The 13209-nt window shown below is 38.8% G+C and overlaps 1 protein-coding gene across 10 annotated transcripts in view; it reads left to right on the top strand.

Annotated features, from left to right (window-relative positions):
* cfap74 (cilia and flagella associated protein 74) overlaps positions 1–13209 on the top strand; it is a 157829-nt gene that overhangs the window by 36066 nt on the left and 108554 nt on the right. For 9 of the 10 annotated variants that reach the window (XM_069918261.1, XM_069918259.1, XM_069918262.1 and 6 more), the window contains 5 exons: positions 4774–4884; positions 5481–5583; positions 7902–8053; positions 10646–10865; positions 12229–12390. In XM_069918261.1, the coding sequence (XP_069774362.1) occupies positions 4774–4884; positions 5481–5583; positions 7902–8053; positions 10646–10865; positions 12229–12390 (748 nt within the window). The remainder of the gene's footprint in view (positions 1–4773; positions 4885–5480; positions 5584–7901; positions 8054–10645; positions 10866–12228; positions 12391–13209) is intronic. The other variant, XM_069918263.1, reaches the window with a different exon arrangement.

The following is a 13209-nucleotide window of genomic DNA, read 5'->3' as shown; positions in this document are numbered from 1 at the left end:
TCCTCTAAATACGGATACATTCATGTATGCACATTATACATATACACACATATACCTCTTTACCCACATACATATAAATCGTGGTCATTTTTACTCTTATTACATATCTTCATCTCTCTGGTTGTTTTGTAGTTGTTCTGCAAATTTCCTTGCTTCCTCTGGATCCGAGAATAGTTTTTTTTCTTCCCATAAGGTCGTTTTCGATGTATTGAACTCCTTTCTCTTCTTCAGGAGTTCAAAACTTATGTGTCTTTTTAGTTCTCAGTCTTTTGTACTCTCGTTACACGTCTTCATCCCTCAGTCTATTTTGTAATTGTTCTGCAAATTTTCGTGCTTCCTCTGGATCCGAGAATAGTCTGTTTTGTTGTCCTGGAATAAATATTTTCAATACCGCTGGATGCTTTAGTATAAATTTATACCCTTTCTTCCAGAAAATCGCCTTTGCTGTATTGAACTCCTTTCTCTTCTTCAGGAGTTCAAAACTTATATCTGGATAAATGAAGATTTTTTGCCCTTTGTACTCCAGTGGCTTGTTGCCCTCTCTTACTTTTTCCATTGTCTTCTCCAGTACCTTTTCTCTTGTAGTATATCTTAGGAATTTTACTAAAATAGATCTTGGCCTTTGTTGTGGTTGTGGTTTAAAGGCCAATGCTCTATGTGCCCTTTCTATTTCCATATCTTGCTGTAGTTCTGGACATCGTAGGATCCTGGGGATCCAATCTTTTATAAACTCTCTCATATTCTTGCCTTCTTCATCTTCCTTAAGGCCCACTATCTTTATGTTATTTCTTCTGTTATAATTTTCCATTATATCTATTTTCTGAGCTAACAGTTCTTGTGTCTCTATAACTTTTTTATTAGATTCCTTTAATTTCTTTTTTAAGTCCTCTACCTCCATTTCTACTGCTGCTTCCCGCTCTTCCATCTTGTCCATTTTCTTTCCCATTTCTGTTAAGGTCATATCTATTTTATTCATTTTCTCTTCTGTATTGTTTATTCTTCTTCTTAAATCATTAAATTCTTGCGCTTGCCATTCTTTAAATGACTCCATGTATTCTTTAATAAGAGAAAGTATATCCTTTATCTTGCCTTTCCCTTCTTCTATTTCACTGTACTCTTCCTCTTCCTCTTCTTCTTCCTCTGGGTTGGCCATCTGTTGTTTCTTTGTTGCCCTTTTCTTCTCTTCTTTCTTGTTTTCGTTGTCTTCTATGTTCTCCTCTTGCTGCAGGTGTTCTGCAGGTGTCATTGCTGGCTGTGGAGATCGACTCCCCAGCTGGTCACCCCTCCCGTCGGTGTGTTTTTTTGCATGCGCGGTTGCGCACTTTTACTCGGCTCAGCGAGTCATTTTTGTAGTCCACTTTTTACCGACCTGAGGGAGCGGGTTTCTCTCTCCACCGCGGGCCTCTTCGAGCAGGTAAGGCCTTCTCCTTCTTCTTCCGTTGTCTTCTCTTCCTCTCTTCTTACCGTTGATTTCGATTTTTCTTTTTTTGTCGCCATCTTCTTTCCACCTTTATACTCACTTTTATTTAATTTTTATTTTTGTGCCTTTGTATTTTCCTTTGTTTTTCCCGACTTTTCTGGAGAGGGCTGGAGTTCACCGTCCGGCCACTACTCCATCACGTGACTCCCCTTGTGAGCCCTTCTTCAAGGTATTTTAATTCAGTGCTTGCCTACTTTTTGCTTATACCTTGAAGAAGGGCTCAGGCCCAAATGTTGGTAATATATCCTGATCTCCTATAGTCGCTGCAAGACCGACTGAGTTCCTCAAGCATTTACTGTGTGTTTTTTTTTGTTATCAGTGTGGTTCTTGGCACAATTTTCTGTTTATGTGCTAAATCAGGAAATGCTTGTATTTTCAAAGCAATTTTTTGACTTTTCAACTGGCCTTCCAGCCAAACTCAGCAAGAAATGTTATAAATAAAAATTCTTCCTGTCTATTAGCAGATGAATCATGTAGCACCCAAGGAGGATCCTCCACCAAACGTCAGAAGAGTCCATCTGCTTACACAAAGTGTCAGCCGCTGGGATTTAGGAATAAGCAACCTAAAAACCATCCCATAAAAGTAGAGTGTTTAAAATGAAGCAGTGTATCATTCAAACCCAAGTTATATATTATTACCTTAACAGTTCCTTGATCTTAACGCATCTTGTAAAAAAAAATGGAGAAAATATTTGTAACTAGGACAAAATGGATTGTCACTATAGGGTGGGAAATGCTTAATTTCTGTCTCCTTCAGAAAATCAGTTTGTGTTTTTGTCATTAACATTATTGATCCCAGAATTTGCAACTTATTTAAAGTAAAAAATATAATTTCTTCACAAATAATTGTAATACATACTGTTCAACCACAACCAGAAATCCAATTAATTGTTTCTCAGTTAATTTGTCATGCACTAAGCAAGACTTGCACTAGTTCTAAAGAAAGGTTTAAAAAAAACATACCTAAGTAACGCATAGCTGTAATGCAAAACAGTAACTGTTTTCTTTTAATTATTTTATTTATCATTTTCCAAACTTAAACAATTATCAACATTTTCAGTGTCAATGTTAACAGTATCAGCATTGACTACAATTATCCATTTTATACAGTTTAATGCAGAATTCAAGCTCTTTTCACCCCCTCCCCCCCCCCCCCCCCCCAACATTTAATACTTAACTAACCACAACATTCAAGATACAACAAAGGTATAAGGGTATAAGGTATCAGGGTTTTATGGATTTGTCACAATACGGCGGCTAGTGCTCAGGCTGTTTTCTTCACTTGGTTTATCCTGGATGGGATGGGATGGACCTGCAGGCACACCCTCCTCCCACCAGTTGAGAGAGAGATGGGGAAGGTAGGGTGGTGAGGTGCGATTGTCCACACTATAATTGTGCTATGGAACTTAAGTATGGTTGCCAAATTTTCAAAAAAGTGTTATACTTTTTTCTTTAGTTGCAAGTAATTTTCTCCAGGGGAACACAGCTTTGCATTTTCGTATTCTAGTGAGTAATGCTCAGGTAGGAGTCGGATTTCTAGGTAAATCGCTATGCACTTCCTGGCCACTGCCAATGCAATAATTACAAATTGGATTTGAAATTTGGACAAGTTCTTTGTAAGTCTTATGTTCATTATGTTTCCCAGCATAATGCAGCTCTGTGTTCTGTGGGAATTCTTTACCTATGATTTTATTTTAGGACTAGGCCTAGTTCCACTCAGAAGGGTCTCACCTTGGTACGTGTCCAGGTTGCGTGCACAAAAGTTACTGTCTCAAAACCACATAATAAAGCATTGGTCTGACAATTCTGGTTTAGATTTGTTCATTTTTTTGCTGCGTCAGGTACAGCTGGTGTATAAAGTTGTATTGTACCACCTATACCGTGCATTAATGATTGCAGGTATGCTGGTCTGACACAGGTCAGACCAGCACCATTCATCAATTGTTATTCCTAGGTCTGACTCCCATCTCTGCCTTGATTCATGAAGGCCTGATTTTGGTCCTTCCATTTGGAGCAAGAAATACATTGCTGAGATGAACTTCCATGTGTTCCCTCTTCAAATCATGGTCTCTATGTCACTGCACATTGGTAGGGCCATAGTTGGATCTAATTTGTCCTGCAGAAAAGATCTTATCTGAAGGTAGCAGTGAAGGTCTTATTTGACAAATCATACTTTTGAGTTGTTCAAACAACATTAGCTGCCCCCGCTTGTAACAATCCTCTATGCACCTGACACCATTACAACGCCCTGTGTCCAGAAGCTTGTTACCTACTGTCAATGGTATAAATCTATTTGGAGCCGGGGTGTTTTTGGGGACAGCCACCCTTTGATTCCTAGAAATTGGTTAATTTGATTCCAAATGAAGATGATTTGTTTTAGTATGGGGCTGCCTTTTCCCAGATAACAGTTTAGAATTCCATTTATAAATAAAGTCCTCTGTTACCTTCTTACCTACCCCGTGCAGATCAATTTGTGCCCAGGATGGCACACCCCCCCTTCAAAGAGTGAGGCAATGTATCTCGACTGGGCTGTCCAATAATATTTCTTGAAGTCTGGCATTCATAATCCATCCAGACAGTAATCCCAGGTCAATTTTTCCCTAAGACCCTGGCTACCTTTCCATTCCATAAAAATGTTCTTATTCATGATTGCAAATTTTGAAAGAATCCCATCTATCTATTTAAGTCCTCCTCAATTCTCCCAAGCAAGGGGGTATAATTTAGTTTATATAAATTATTCAAGTTATTGTCTGTTCTGACTCCTAGATATTTAATCCTGTTTTGTGGCCACTTTAAATGATTGTTTTCTTGGTATTGACTGTAATTCCCCCTTATAAGTGGGATAATTTTACTCTTATCCCAATTGACCTTGCAGCCAGAGATCTCCCCGTGGTCCTCCAGAGTAAAGCGCAGCTTGGACAACGAGTTTGCTGCGTCTGTCAGTTATATCAGTATGTCATTGGTAAATAAATTGATTTTATCTTCTACCTGGCCTACTCTAAAATCCTTGATGTCTGGATCCTGGCGAATGGCTTCGGCTCGTGCCTCCATGGCTAGTATGAACAGAGCTGGAGATAGCGGGTACCCTTGTCTACTTGATCTTGTCAGTGGGAAAGCTGGTAAAATTTGTCCATTGATCACAACATTAGCATACAGTATGCTTCTTAATAAGATGTTGGTTTCCAGGTTTTGAATAGTCATTGTCCTCCAGTGATTCTCAGGACTAAATAATTTTCACAGAAAGGATAGGTGACTGAAATTATAATGCTGACACTTAATCTCTTCATGCACAGGCAACCCATGCAAGATATTAAAGTTCAAAAAATGGAACATAGAAAACCAGTGGAAAATGCAAGACTACACAATCAGAAGGCAGTACAATTTCTCAAGGAATCGATGGCGAGGTAAAACTGCAAGGCGGGGTGGGTGGTGGGGGGGAGAATTGTATTAATATGAATTCTATTTGAGATTATCTTTCTATTTACTCAAGAATGGAAACTAGTAAGCTTTGGAGATCTTAAGAATGAAATTATCCCAGTTATTCCTTACTATTTCCTTTCATATCTAACATTGGTCTCACCAGTTTATTGTTATTTAATTCAAGCTCATCATGATCAGGTCCTAATGCCCTGAATCTTGCTTTTGAACTGTCATTTACAGATGTCCTACAGAATTCTGCACTGAGCGATAATATTATCTCAGTGGAAATAAAATATACATATGTGCACTTAGCTGATGTGATATAATTTACAACACGACTGTGACTGGGTTACTAGAACAATATCTCTCTTGAATCCATCAAAACTGCTTGGAACCCAGAAACCTAGCAGGCTTCTGGGATTGGGTAATTGTGGAACAGTTGATTTAATATTGTGTATTTTAGTAATTGTTACTCCGCCAGGAATTAGGGAAAAGAAGAAATTAAAAACCAAAAATAATGAATGCTATAGAAATTGTTATAAATATAACACAATTAAAATTGTGGCCTTTCTTAATATAGAGTTCGTCAAGAACAAGCTAAAAAAGAACTACAGATAAGGGAAGACTTGGAGAAAAGGATGCAAAGTATATTGTCACTGAAGAAGAACATTGAATTAAATCAAGTAAATTGTGTTTTGAAAGTTAACTTTATAAAGAAATCTAACCTACAGCATTTTATTACTTTGCAAATCATAGATCATATTACCTTTTTAATTATTATTTCAGAATAATATTATTGACAATTAAAATATTAAGTGTATTTTTTTCATGCATGTTTCCCTAAGCAGTGGGTTCCGATCTCACCTGAGTGATCAGAGCGAAAGCCAGGTATTCTCCACAAAGGATATTGGAAATTTGGACGGTTTATGGTGCATTCATTTATGCAGCATAGACTGGGTAGGGGTGGGGGGGCAGGTTGGAAAGAAAAGTGAGTGTGTGAGCAAATGAAGGAGAAATGGAAAGAGTGAGATGAGAAAGAGGTGGGGATTTTAAAAAAAATGCAGGTCAAATTGTCCTTTATATAGCAAAGGTAAAAATACATAACCAATGTTTCAGGCTTGAGCCTTTCATCAAGGTATGGAAAAATGTTGGCAGGCATCTGAACAAAAGAATAGTGGGGAAAGGTGTTTGCAAAGGCAGGAGGTGATAGGTGGAGAAAACAGCACTGATCAAGGGGAGGAGGGATAGCTGGGGGAAGGAAAGGAGGAGAACTGGAAAGGTGAAGAGAAGGGCAGAGGGCAGGTTAGAAGAAACTGGAAAAGTCAATGTTAATGCCATCTGGCTGGAGAGTGCCCAGATAGAAAATCAGGTGGGGATTGCCTAAAATGGCAAAAAACAGACCAAGATGAACACATGGTGTTGTTCTTCAAGTTTACATTTGGCTTCACCTGATGCAGTGGAAGACAAACATGTCTATGTGGAAGTCAAGTTGTCACCTTTATTTATCGTTCATACCGTGCTCACACGGTAAAGATGAGATAGGGTTTCTCCACGGCCACAGAGCATATTTACATAAATGTAAGTTAGAATAGAAGTTAAACACATTAAAATGTTAAAATATTAAGTTGTGTGCAATAAAAGTCCCCAATGCACTATCCACATATGTTCTTGGAATTCAGGAGACTGATAGCTTGGGGGAAAAACTTTTGCCCAATCTGGACTTAAGGGCTTGATTGCTATGGTACCTCCTACCTGATGCAGAAGGAGAACAGTTTATGTGAGGGGTGTGTGGAGTCCTTCACAATGTTTATTGCCTTTCACCTGCATCAAGTGTTGGAGATGTCCATGGTAGGAAGAGAGCCCCTTGTGATCTGTCCCACTATCCTCTGCAGGGTCTTGTGGTCCAAAGTGGTACAGCTTCAAAACCAGGCAGTGAAGCAATTCCACAGGATGCTCTCAATATGTTCTCTGTAGAATGTAGTGAGGATGGAGGGTGGGAGATGAACTTTCCTCAGCCTTTGTAGGAAGTAGAGGTGCTACTGGGCTTTCTTGGCTATGGAGCTAATGTTAAGGAACCATGTGAGGTTCTCTGCCAAGTGCTCTCCAAGGAACGATACTCTTGACAACCTCAACAGAGGAGCCATCAATGGTCAGCAGAGAGTGGTCTCCCAGACCTTCTTGAAGTTGACAATCTTCGACCTCAATGGTTGAGCTGTCAATGGACAGTGGACCATGGTCCCCTGGGCCCTCCTGAAGTTGACAACCATCTCTTGTTTTTTTAGTTCAAATACAGGTTGTTGATTCTGCACCAGTCAGTTAGTGATGGCACCTCATGTCTGTTCACTGACTCATCATTCTTACTAATTAGGCCCCCACCATGGTCATGTCATCAGCAAACTTGATGATGTGGTTCGAGTTGTGTTTAGCTGCACAGTCATGGTTAGCAGAGTAAACAGCAGTGGACTAAGCATACAGCCCCATGCTCAGTGTGATGGCTTTAGAGGTGCTGTTACCAATCCAGACTGCTTGCGGTCTCCCCGACAGGAAGTCAAGAATCTAATTGCAGAGGGAGGTGTTTAGGCGCAGCAGGCTGAACTTCCTTATCAGGTACTGAGGTATTATTGTATTGAATGCTGAATTGAAGTTGATGAACAGCAATCAAACATATGAGACCTCATTTTCCAAGTGGGTGAGGGCTAGAAGTTGGGTGCATGCTGACATTTTTCCATACCTAGATGAAGGGCTCAAGTCTGAAATATTGGTTATGTAGCTTTATCTTTACTATATAAAGGACACTGTTTGACCTGCTGAGTTTCTCCAGTGTTGTGTTTTTACTTCAACCACAGTGTCTACAGACTTTCGTGTTTTACTTCTTACAGCTTACTGGCTGTGTTCCTATCATCTATGGCTTTTCAGCAGATCTATAATGAGTGCAGGTTGCAAGTTTTTCTATTTTTATAATTAATACTATTCTGCATAAAATTAAATCTTTTGCACATAGGAAAATGAACGAGCAATCCAGCTGAGGAGAAAAGCTCAGGCTGCAGTAAAAGAAAAGGAGAAAAGGAAAGAAGCCATGATCATAGAAAGCGGAATTGCCCATCGATTTATGATCTATGAAAAGCACCAGCAGGAAAATGAGAAAAGGAAACGGTGAGGATCTGATGTTCAACAGCCTGACTGCCCTTTCCTACTTTACATTGCTGTGAGAATTTCCACTCTTAATTCTACTGTAAAGATATAAATTAAGTAGCTGCCAGGAACATGTACATGTACTTGATCATTATTAGGTGCCTTAACATACATGCTAGGTTTTCAAACTGGAGATTTTCCCAGGGGAAATTATAAAATTTGGAAGGAATGTTACAAACAAAATAATTAATATCAATGTTTGAAAATTAAATTTTCAGATTTCAGATTTATTGTCAGAGGACACACATGACATCCCATACAACCCTGAGATTCTTTCCTGCGGGCCAAGCAGAATTACCACTTATTGGTAGCGCAAAAAAAACTATACACACAATGTACACATGTAAACAAAGGTAAACTACTGACTGTGCAATGTAGAGATAAATAAAAATCAATAATGTGCAAATTAAGAGTCCTTAAATGAGTCCCTGATTGAGTTTGTTGTTGAGGAATCTGATGGTGGAGGGGGAGCAGATGTTCCTGAACCTGGTGGTGTGAGTCTTGTAGCATCTATACCTCTTTCTTGATGGGAGCAACGAGAACAGAGCGTGTGCTGGGTGGTGTGGATCCTTGATGATCGCTGCTGCTTTCCAATGGCAGCATTCCCTGTAGATGTTCTCGATGGTGGGGAGGGTTTTGCCTGTGATACGCTGGGCTATGTCCACTAACGTTGGAGGGCTTTACGCTCGGGGGTATTGGTTTCCCCATACCATACACCTGTGAAGCCAAATGTCACAAACATTATGGTGCCCTGAAATGAGGGGACTATGTATAAAAAGTGTTGTATACATTTTGATTTGACCATATAGAAATTACAAATAACCTGTGGTAAATCACTGTCTGGTCAGGCACACCCATTGGCCAGCTGTACCGTGGCCCCTCTCAGGCTCCTGTATAATGCTGACGGTTCCACTGCCCGCTCCTCAGTGGAGGACAATTGAGCAGAATGGATGTGTCTTTGTCCTTTAGTGAATAAAAGCCTATGGTTTCTCAACCTCAGTCTCAGGTGGTGCATTATAACCTTGAATAAAATCTAGAATGTGCACTTTAATTACATGCATGTTGTTTGATTACAAATTGAAAACTGAGGATCACAGGGGCAAATAAAGGAAAAAAGTGTCTTTGCCCCAAACATGACAGAGGGCACTGTATGTTCTGAATATAAAAATCATTCATTGTCATTCACTTAACTTTAGAGAGAAATTGCACTAATACTTTATGAGGATGGTACATTTTGGCCAAAATACAAGGATAAGAAAAAAAGAACATAAAAATCAGTGATCTGCAGATCATTCATTGCAAATAATCGATGGAATGAAGCTTCATTTTGCTGCACAGAATACTCTAATGGCTACCAAGTCAGTGCAGAAACAGTGTGGGAGAGCATTCCCCAAAAATATCAGTCTTGAATGACTTTTCTTGAGGCGACATTGTTCATCTCTGTAGCAATTTCCATTCCTTTAAAATGTTAAACTTAACTCTTGCAAAAACTAAAATTTTATGTGTAAACTGATAAAATCTCAGCACTGTTTATCGTGGCTTAAAGTGAGTACTATTTTATAAATTCACTTATAACTTGTGAATTTAATTAAATCAATATCACCAACCTAACTACATATAAATAGATCACATTCTCGCCCATTCCTTGATCCCAGCTTCTGTTCCAATTGCCTTTGAAATAATTCACATATGGAGACGCACACTGGGTCCGGGATATAAGCACAGTGTTTAGCTTGCTTACAATCTCCATGTATTTGTACTAAAAATAGTTTATCAACTGAGAGAAGTGGGTATTAATAGTATGCACAGATCCAAATAATGAGCCTAGATTGTAGCTCTGAACCATTGTACAAATCATATGAGTTTCATGCTAATTAATTTGGGGTAGAGTAGGGGAGAATTTAAAATTCAAGAATAAGAGAGATTCAGTGCTACATTTGAGTAGTTTTCTCCTTTGTATTTTTCAGCTTCATTAGTATATGTATTTGCAATTAAGGTTCAACTCAAGTCCCACCAACATTGGGACTGGTCTCCTGAGAAGCGAATAAATTAATGCTGGAGGAACTTTGCAGGTCAAACAGTGTACTTTGTGTAGCGTGAGCCCTTCATCAAGGTATGAGCAAAATGAAGGCAGGTGACTGGACAAAATGTGGGTAGGCACCATTTAGTAATAAAAAATGGTCCTTTCAAATTCAAAATATGTACAAACTAGTCAAAACTTAAGTGATGGGTTAATATCGAATGTTTAATCCATGGTTTAAATAGAAATGAGACTGCAATCTTTGCAAATGTGTAATTGGACTATAACATTTTATTATTAACTAGTTAAGATGTGGAACCCACTATCATGATTAATAAAATCTAGAGCATCCATGCATATGAGGGAAGATTGATAAGTAGATTGCAAAAGAAATGTGTGAAGGTAGAGTTAAAGGAAATAAGGAAGGTGGAGAATTCTGTGATGCCAGACAACCAGATGAACTTGTTAGGCAAGGCAATCTGGCGCTATGCTATTATTGTTGATATACTAGAGATTTGTTATATCTTTGACAGGGAATTTAAAGAGCAGCAGGACACTTCAAAGGCAGAAATCATGGCCAAGATTCTGAGAGAAGAAAGCAATATGGAAAAGAAGAAACGAATCAATTGGGCATTATTCCCTGAAAAAGCCAAGTCACTGGATAATATTTCAGGGTCAAGAGAACCCAGAGAAAAACTACAGGAGTACCTGAAGAATATCTGTGAAGACAATAAATTTATTAGCATCAATGAAGTAAGGAAAATAATTCTGTTGGTGGACAATATACATTATCATTACTATATTTATTAAGTATATGTAGAAATGTGCCATCTTACTACACTGAAAAGATTGTTACACTGCAGAATATAAAAAGTAACTCAATATTATGATTGGGATATTAAGAAGACTGCTTGCTCAGTATAAGGCTTAAATGAGAATGAGAATATATTCTTATTCTTGAGCTTCCACATTAAATACATATTTAAATGAATAGCATTGCAGAATGTCATGACCATCAACATTCCTAAATACAAAGCAGAGCATAAAATCTTTCGGAGCCACCAGAAGTAATAACTTGCTGAGAATGTACTGTATTTTACTACCGTAAATGGACTAAAAAAGAGAGAGCACAGATTGTCAGTAATTCTGTAGCTATCGATGCAATTAACTTTTTTTTTTAGACACTGCTATTCAGTTTGTTGCATGATCTGTCAAGATGAAAACTTTTGAAACTTACTACTATAATTAGCACTGCAGCACTGCTTGTGGAGCAAGCTGTGGGAGCTTGAGATCAATGCTAGGCTTGAGAAACAATGGAGGGACTGTCGAGTAGAACAAGAGGGTAGATAAATATTGAAGCAAAGAGTAACAGGTTGGTGTGAGCAGTGGTATTTTTAATGGGGTTGGGGAAATAGCATCAAAATATATCAACAATTCAACTTTCAAAGTTAGCACAGACTCTTGTTTCTGTTGGTTGGGTTACTCTTGTATGTGTAGATGTCATGGCACCTCAAAACTCTTGATTTCCCCCACCTTCACTTTAACTCATTGTTACATTATTGGGTTTTTAATTTTGCACAATAGATTCCTAGGAATAGATTTTCAAGTAGCTGCCAGAAGTGATATCATCATATGGATTCAATCAGAGCCAACTGATGTAAAATCTTGATAGAATCATAGAACGCTACAGCACAGAAAACAGGCTGTTTTGCCCCTCTAGTCTGTGCTGACCATCTTCTCCCTAGTCCCACTGACCTGCTCCCATACCATAACCCTCCAGTCCTCTCACATCTATGTACTTATCCAATTTACTCTTAAAACACATGATTGAGCCCGCATAAAAGGTTCCAGCCTGAAACATTGACAATTTTCTCTCTCTCTTATTGATGCTGTTTGACATCCAGCAGACTGATTTTGGCTCCATATTCCTGCATCTGCAGTCTCTTGTGTGTCCCCAATGTAGAATAAAACCAGGTTCAATCTGCTTTCTTCCATGGCTGCCTCATAGTTTCTGACATGCAAGATATGAGAGCATAATATCCTTAATGTTCAATCTCTATAGAGACACAATAAAAAAAGCTATAAATAAACTTTCACCATTTGCTTCTTTTATGAGCAAAATGAATGGCGAGTCCCATCACCGGATTATGAAGAAGAAGCTACTGCAGGACAGAACCGACTTCATCAGGTAGCGGAGAGCACTGAAGATGAGGACGAAGAAAGTCTTTGTCATCCTGAATTTTCTGGACTTTGGAACCATGAGCAGAAGCCACACAAGGTATAAGAGAGAATCCTCCAAACAATGATGTACTTAGAGGCAGCTGTAGCATTGTTACTGTCCGATCTTGGTCTTGAAGGTGCACAAGATGTTAAGCCAAAGGATTAGCCGTAGTGGTGGGTGTCAGAGCCTTTGTGAAAAATATCAGGGAAAGAGGGTAGACAAGGGAGACAAAGAAGAAGGAGAACTGAAACCTAGGTTGTGCCGATGCTGAAGGAGAAGGCTTTAAATAGTGAAACCTGTTCGTATATTATATAGCATATAATTTTCACTGATGTTTATTGATTGAGAAAGTGTTAGCTGCAGACATGACATTTGAGGGGCTCCAAACCAAAGTGGTCAAGAGACTACTCCATTTGCTAAATTGCAGTTTGCTAATAAAATAGAACTTGGGTTCTATCAGTAAGCACAATTCAATAGTCCTGTTTTGAACTCGTTGGGTACTTTGCATATATCTCAATTTGATTTATAGGCTTCCAGGGTACATTAAGAGGAAGATTAGGCTTCCATTTGTCATTTGCAATAAATCTTCTCATCTTGCCAGATGTCACCATATTTTTTAAATGAGCAAATTTTCATGCCTGAATTAAACATATTTCTGGAGACCCTTTCCTGATTGATAAGGAAATTCCAAGGCATGTAGCAGTTTGGGAATGGAGATGGGTCTGGAGCAAAACATTTAAGCCATAGTCTTTCCTGTTTGCCTCAGTTCTTTTATGTGGTAGCTGGTGCAAGTTAATGAAAGCATCCCTACTTAGCAAGGATCACCTGTAAACCCCAATGAGATGCTTATGTTTGCCTCTGCAGACATAGCATTCT

Source organism: Narcine bancroftii, chromosome 2 (assembly GCF_036971445.1).
Source record: "Narcine bancroftii isolate sNarBan1 chromosome 2, sNarBan1.hap1, whole genome shotgun sequence".
In the NCBI taxonomy this organism is placed as follows: domain Eukaryota; kingdom Metazoa; phylum Chordata; class Chondrichthyes; order Torpediniformes; family Narcinidae; genus Narcine; species Narcine bancroftii.
This window is presented reverse-complemented; position numbering and strand designations above follow the sequence as displayed.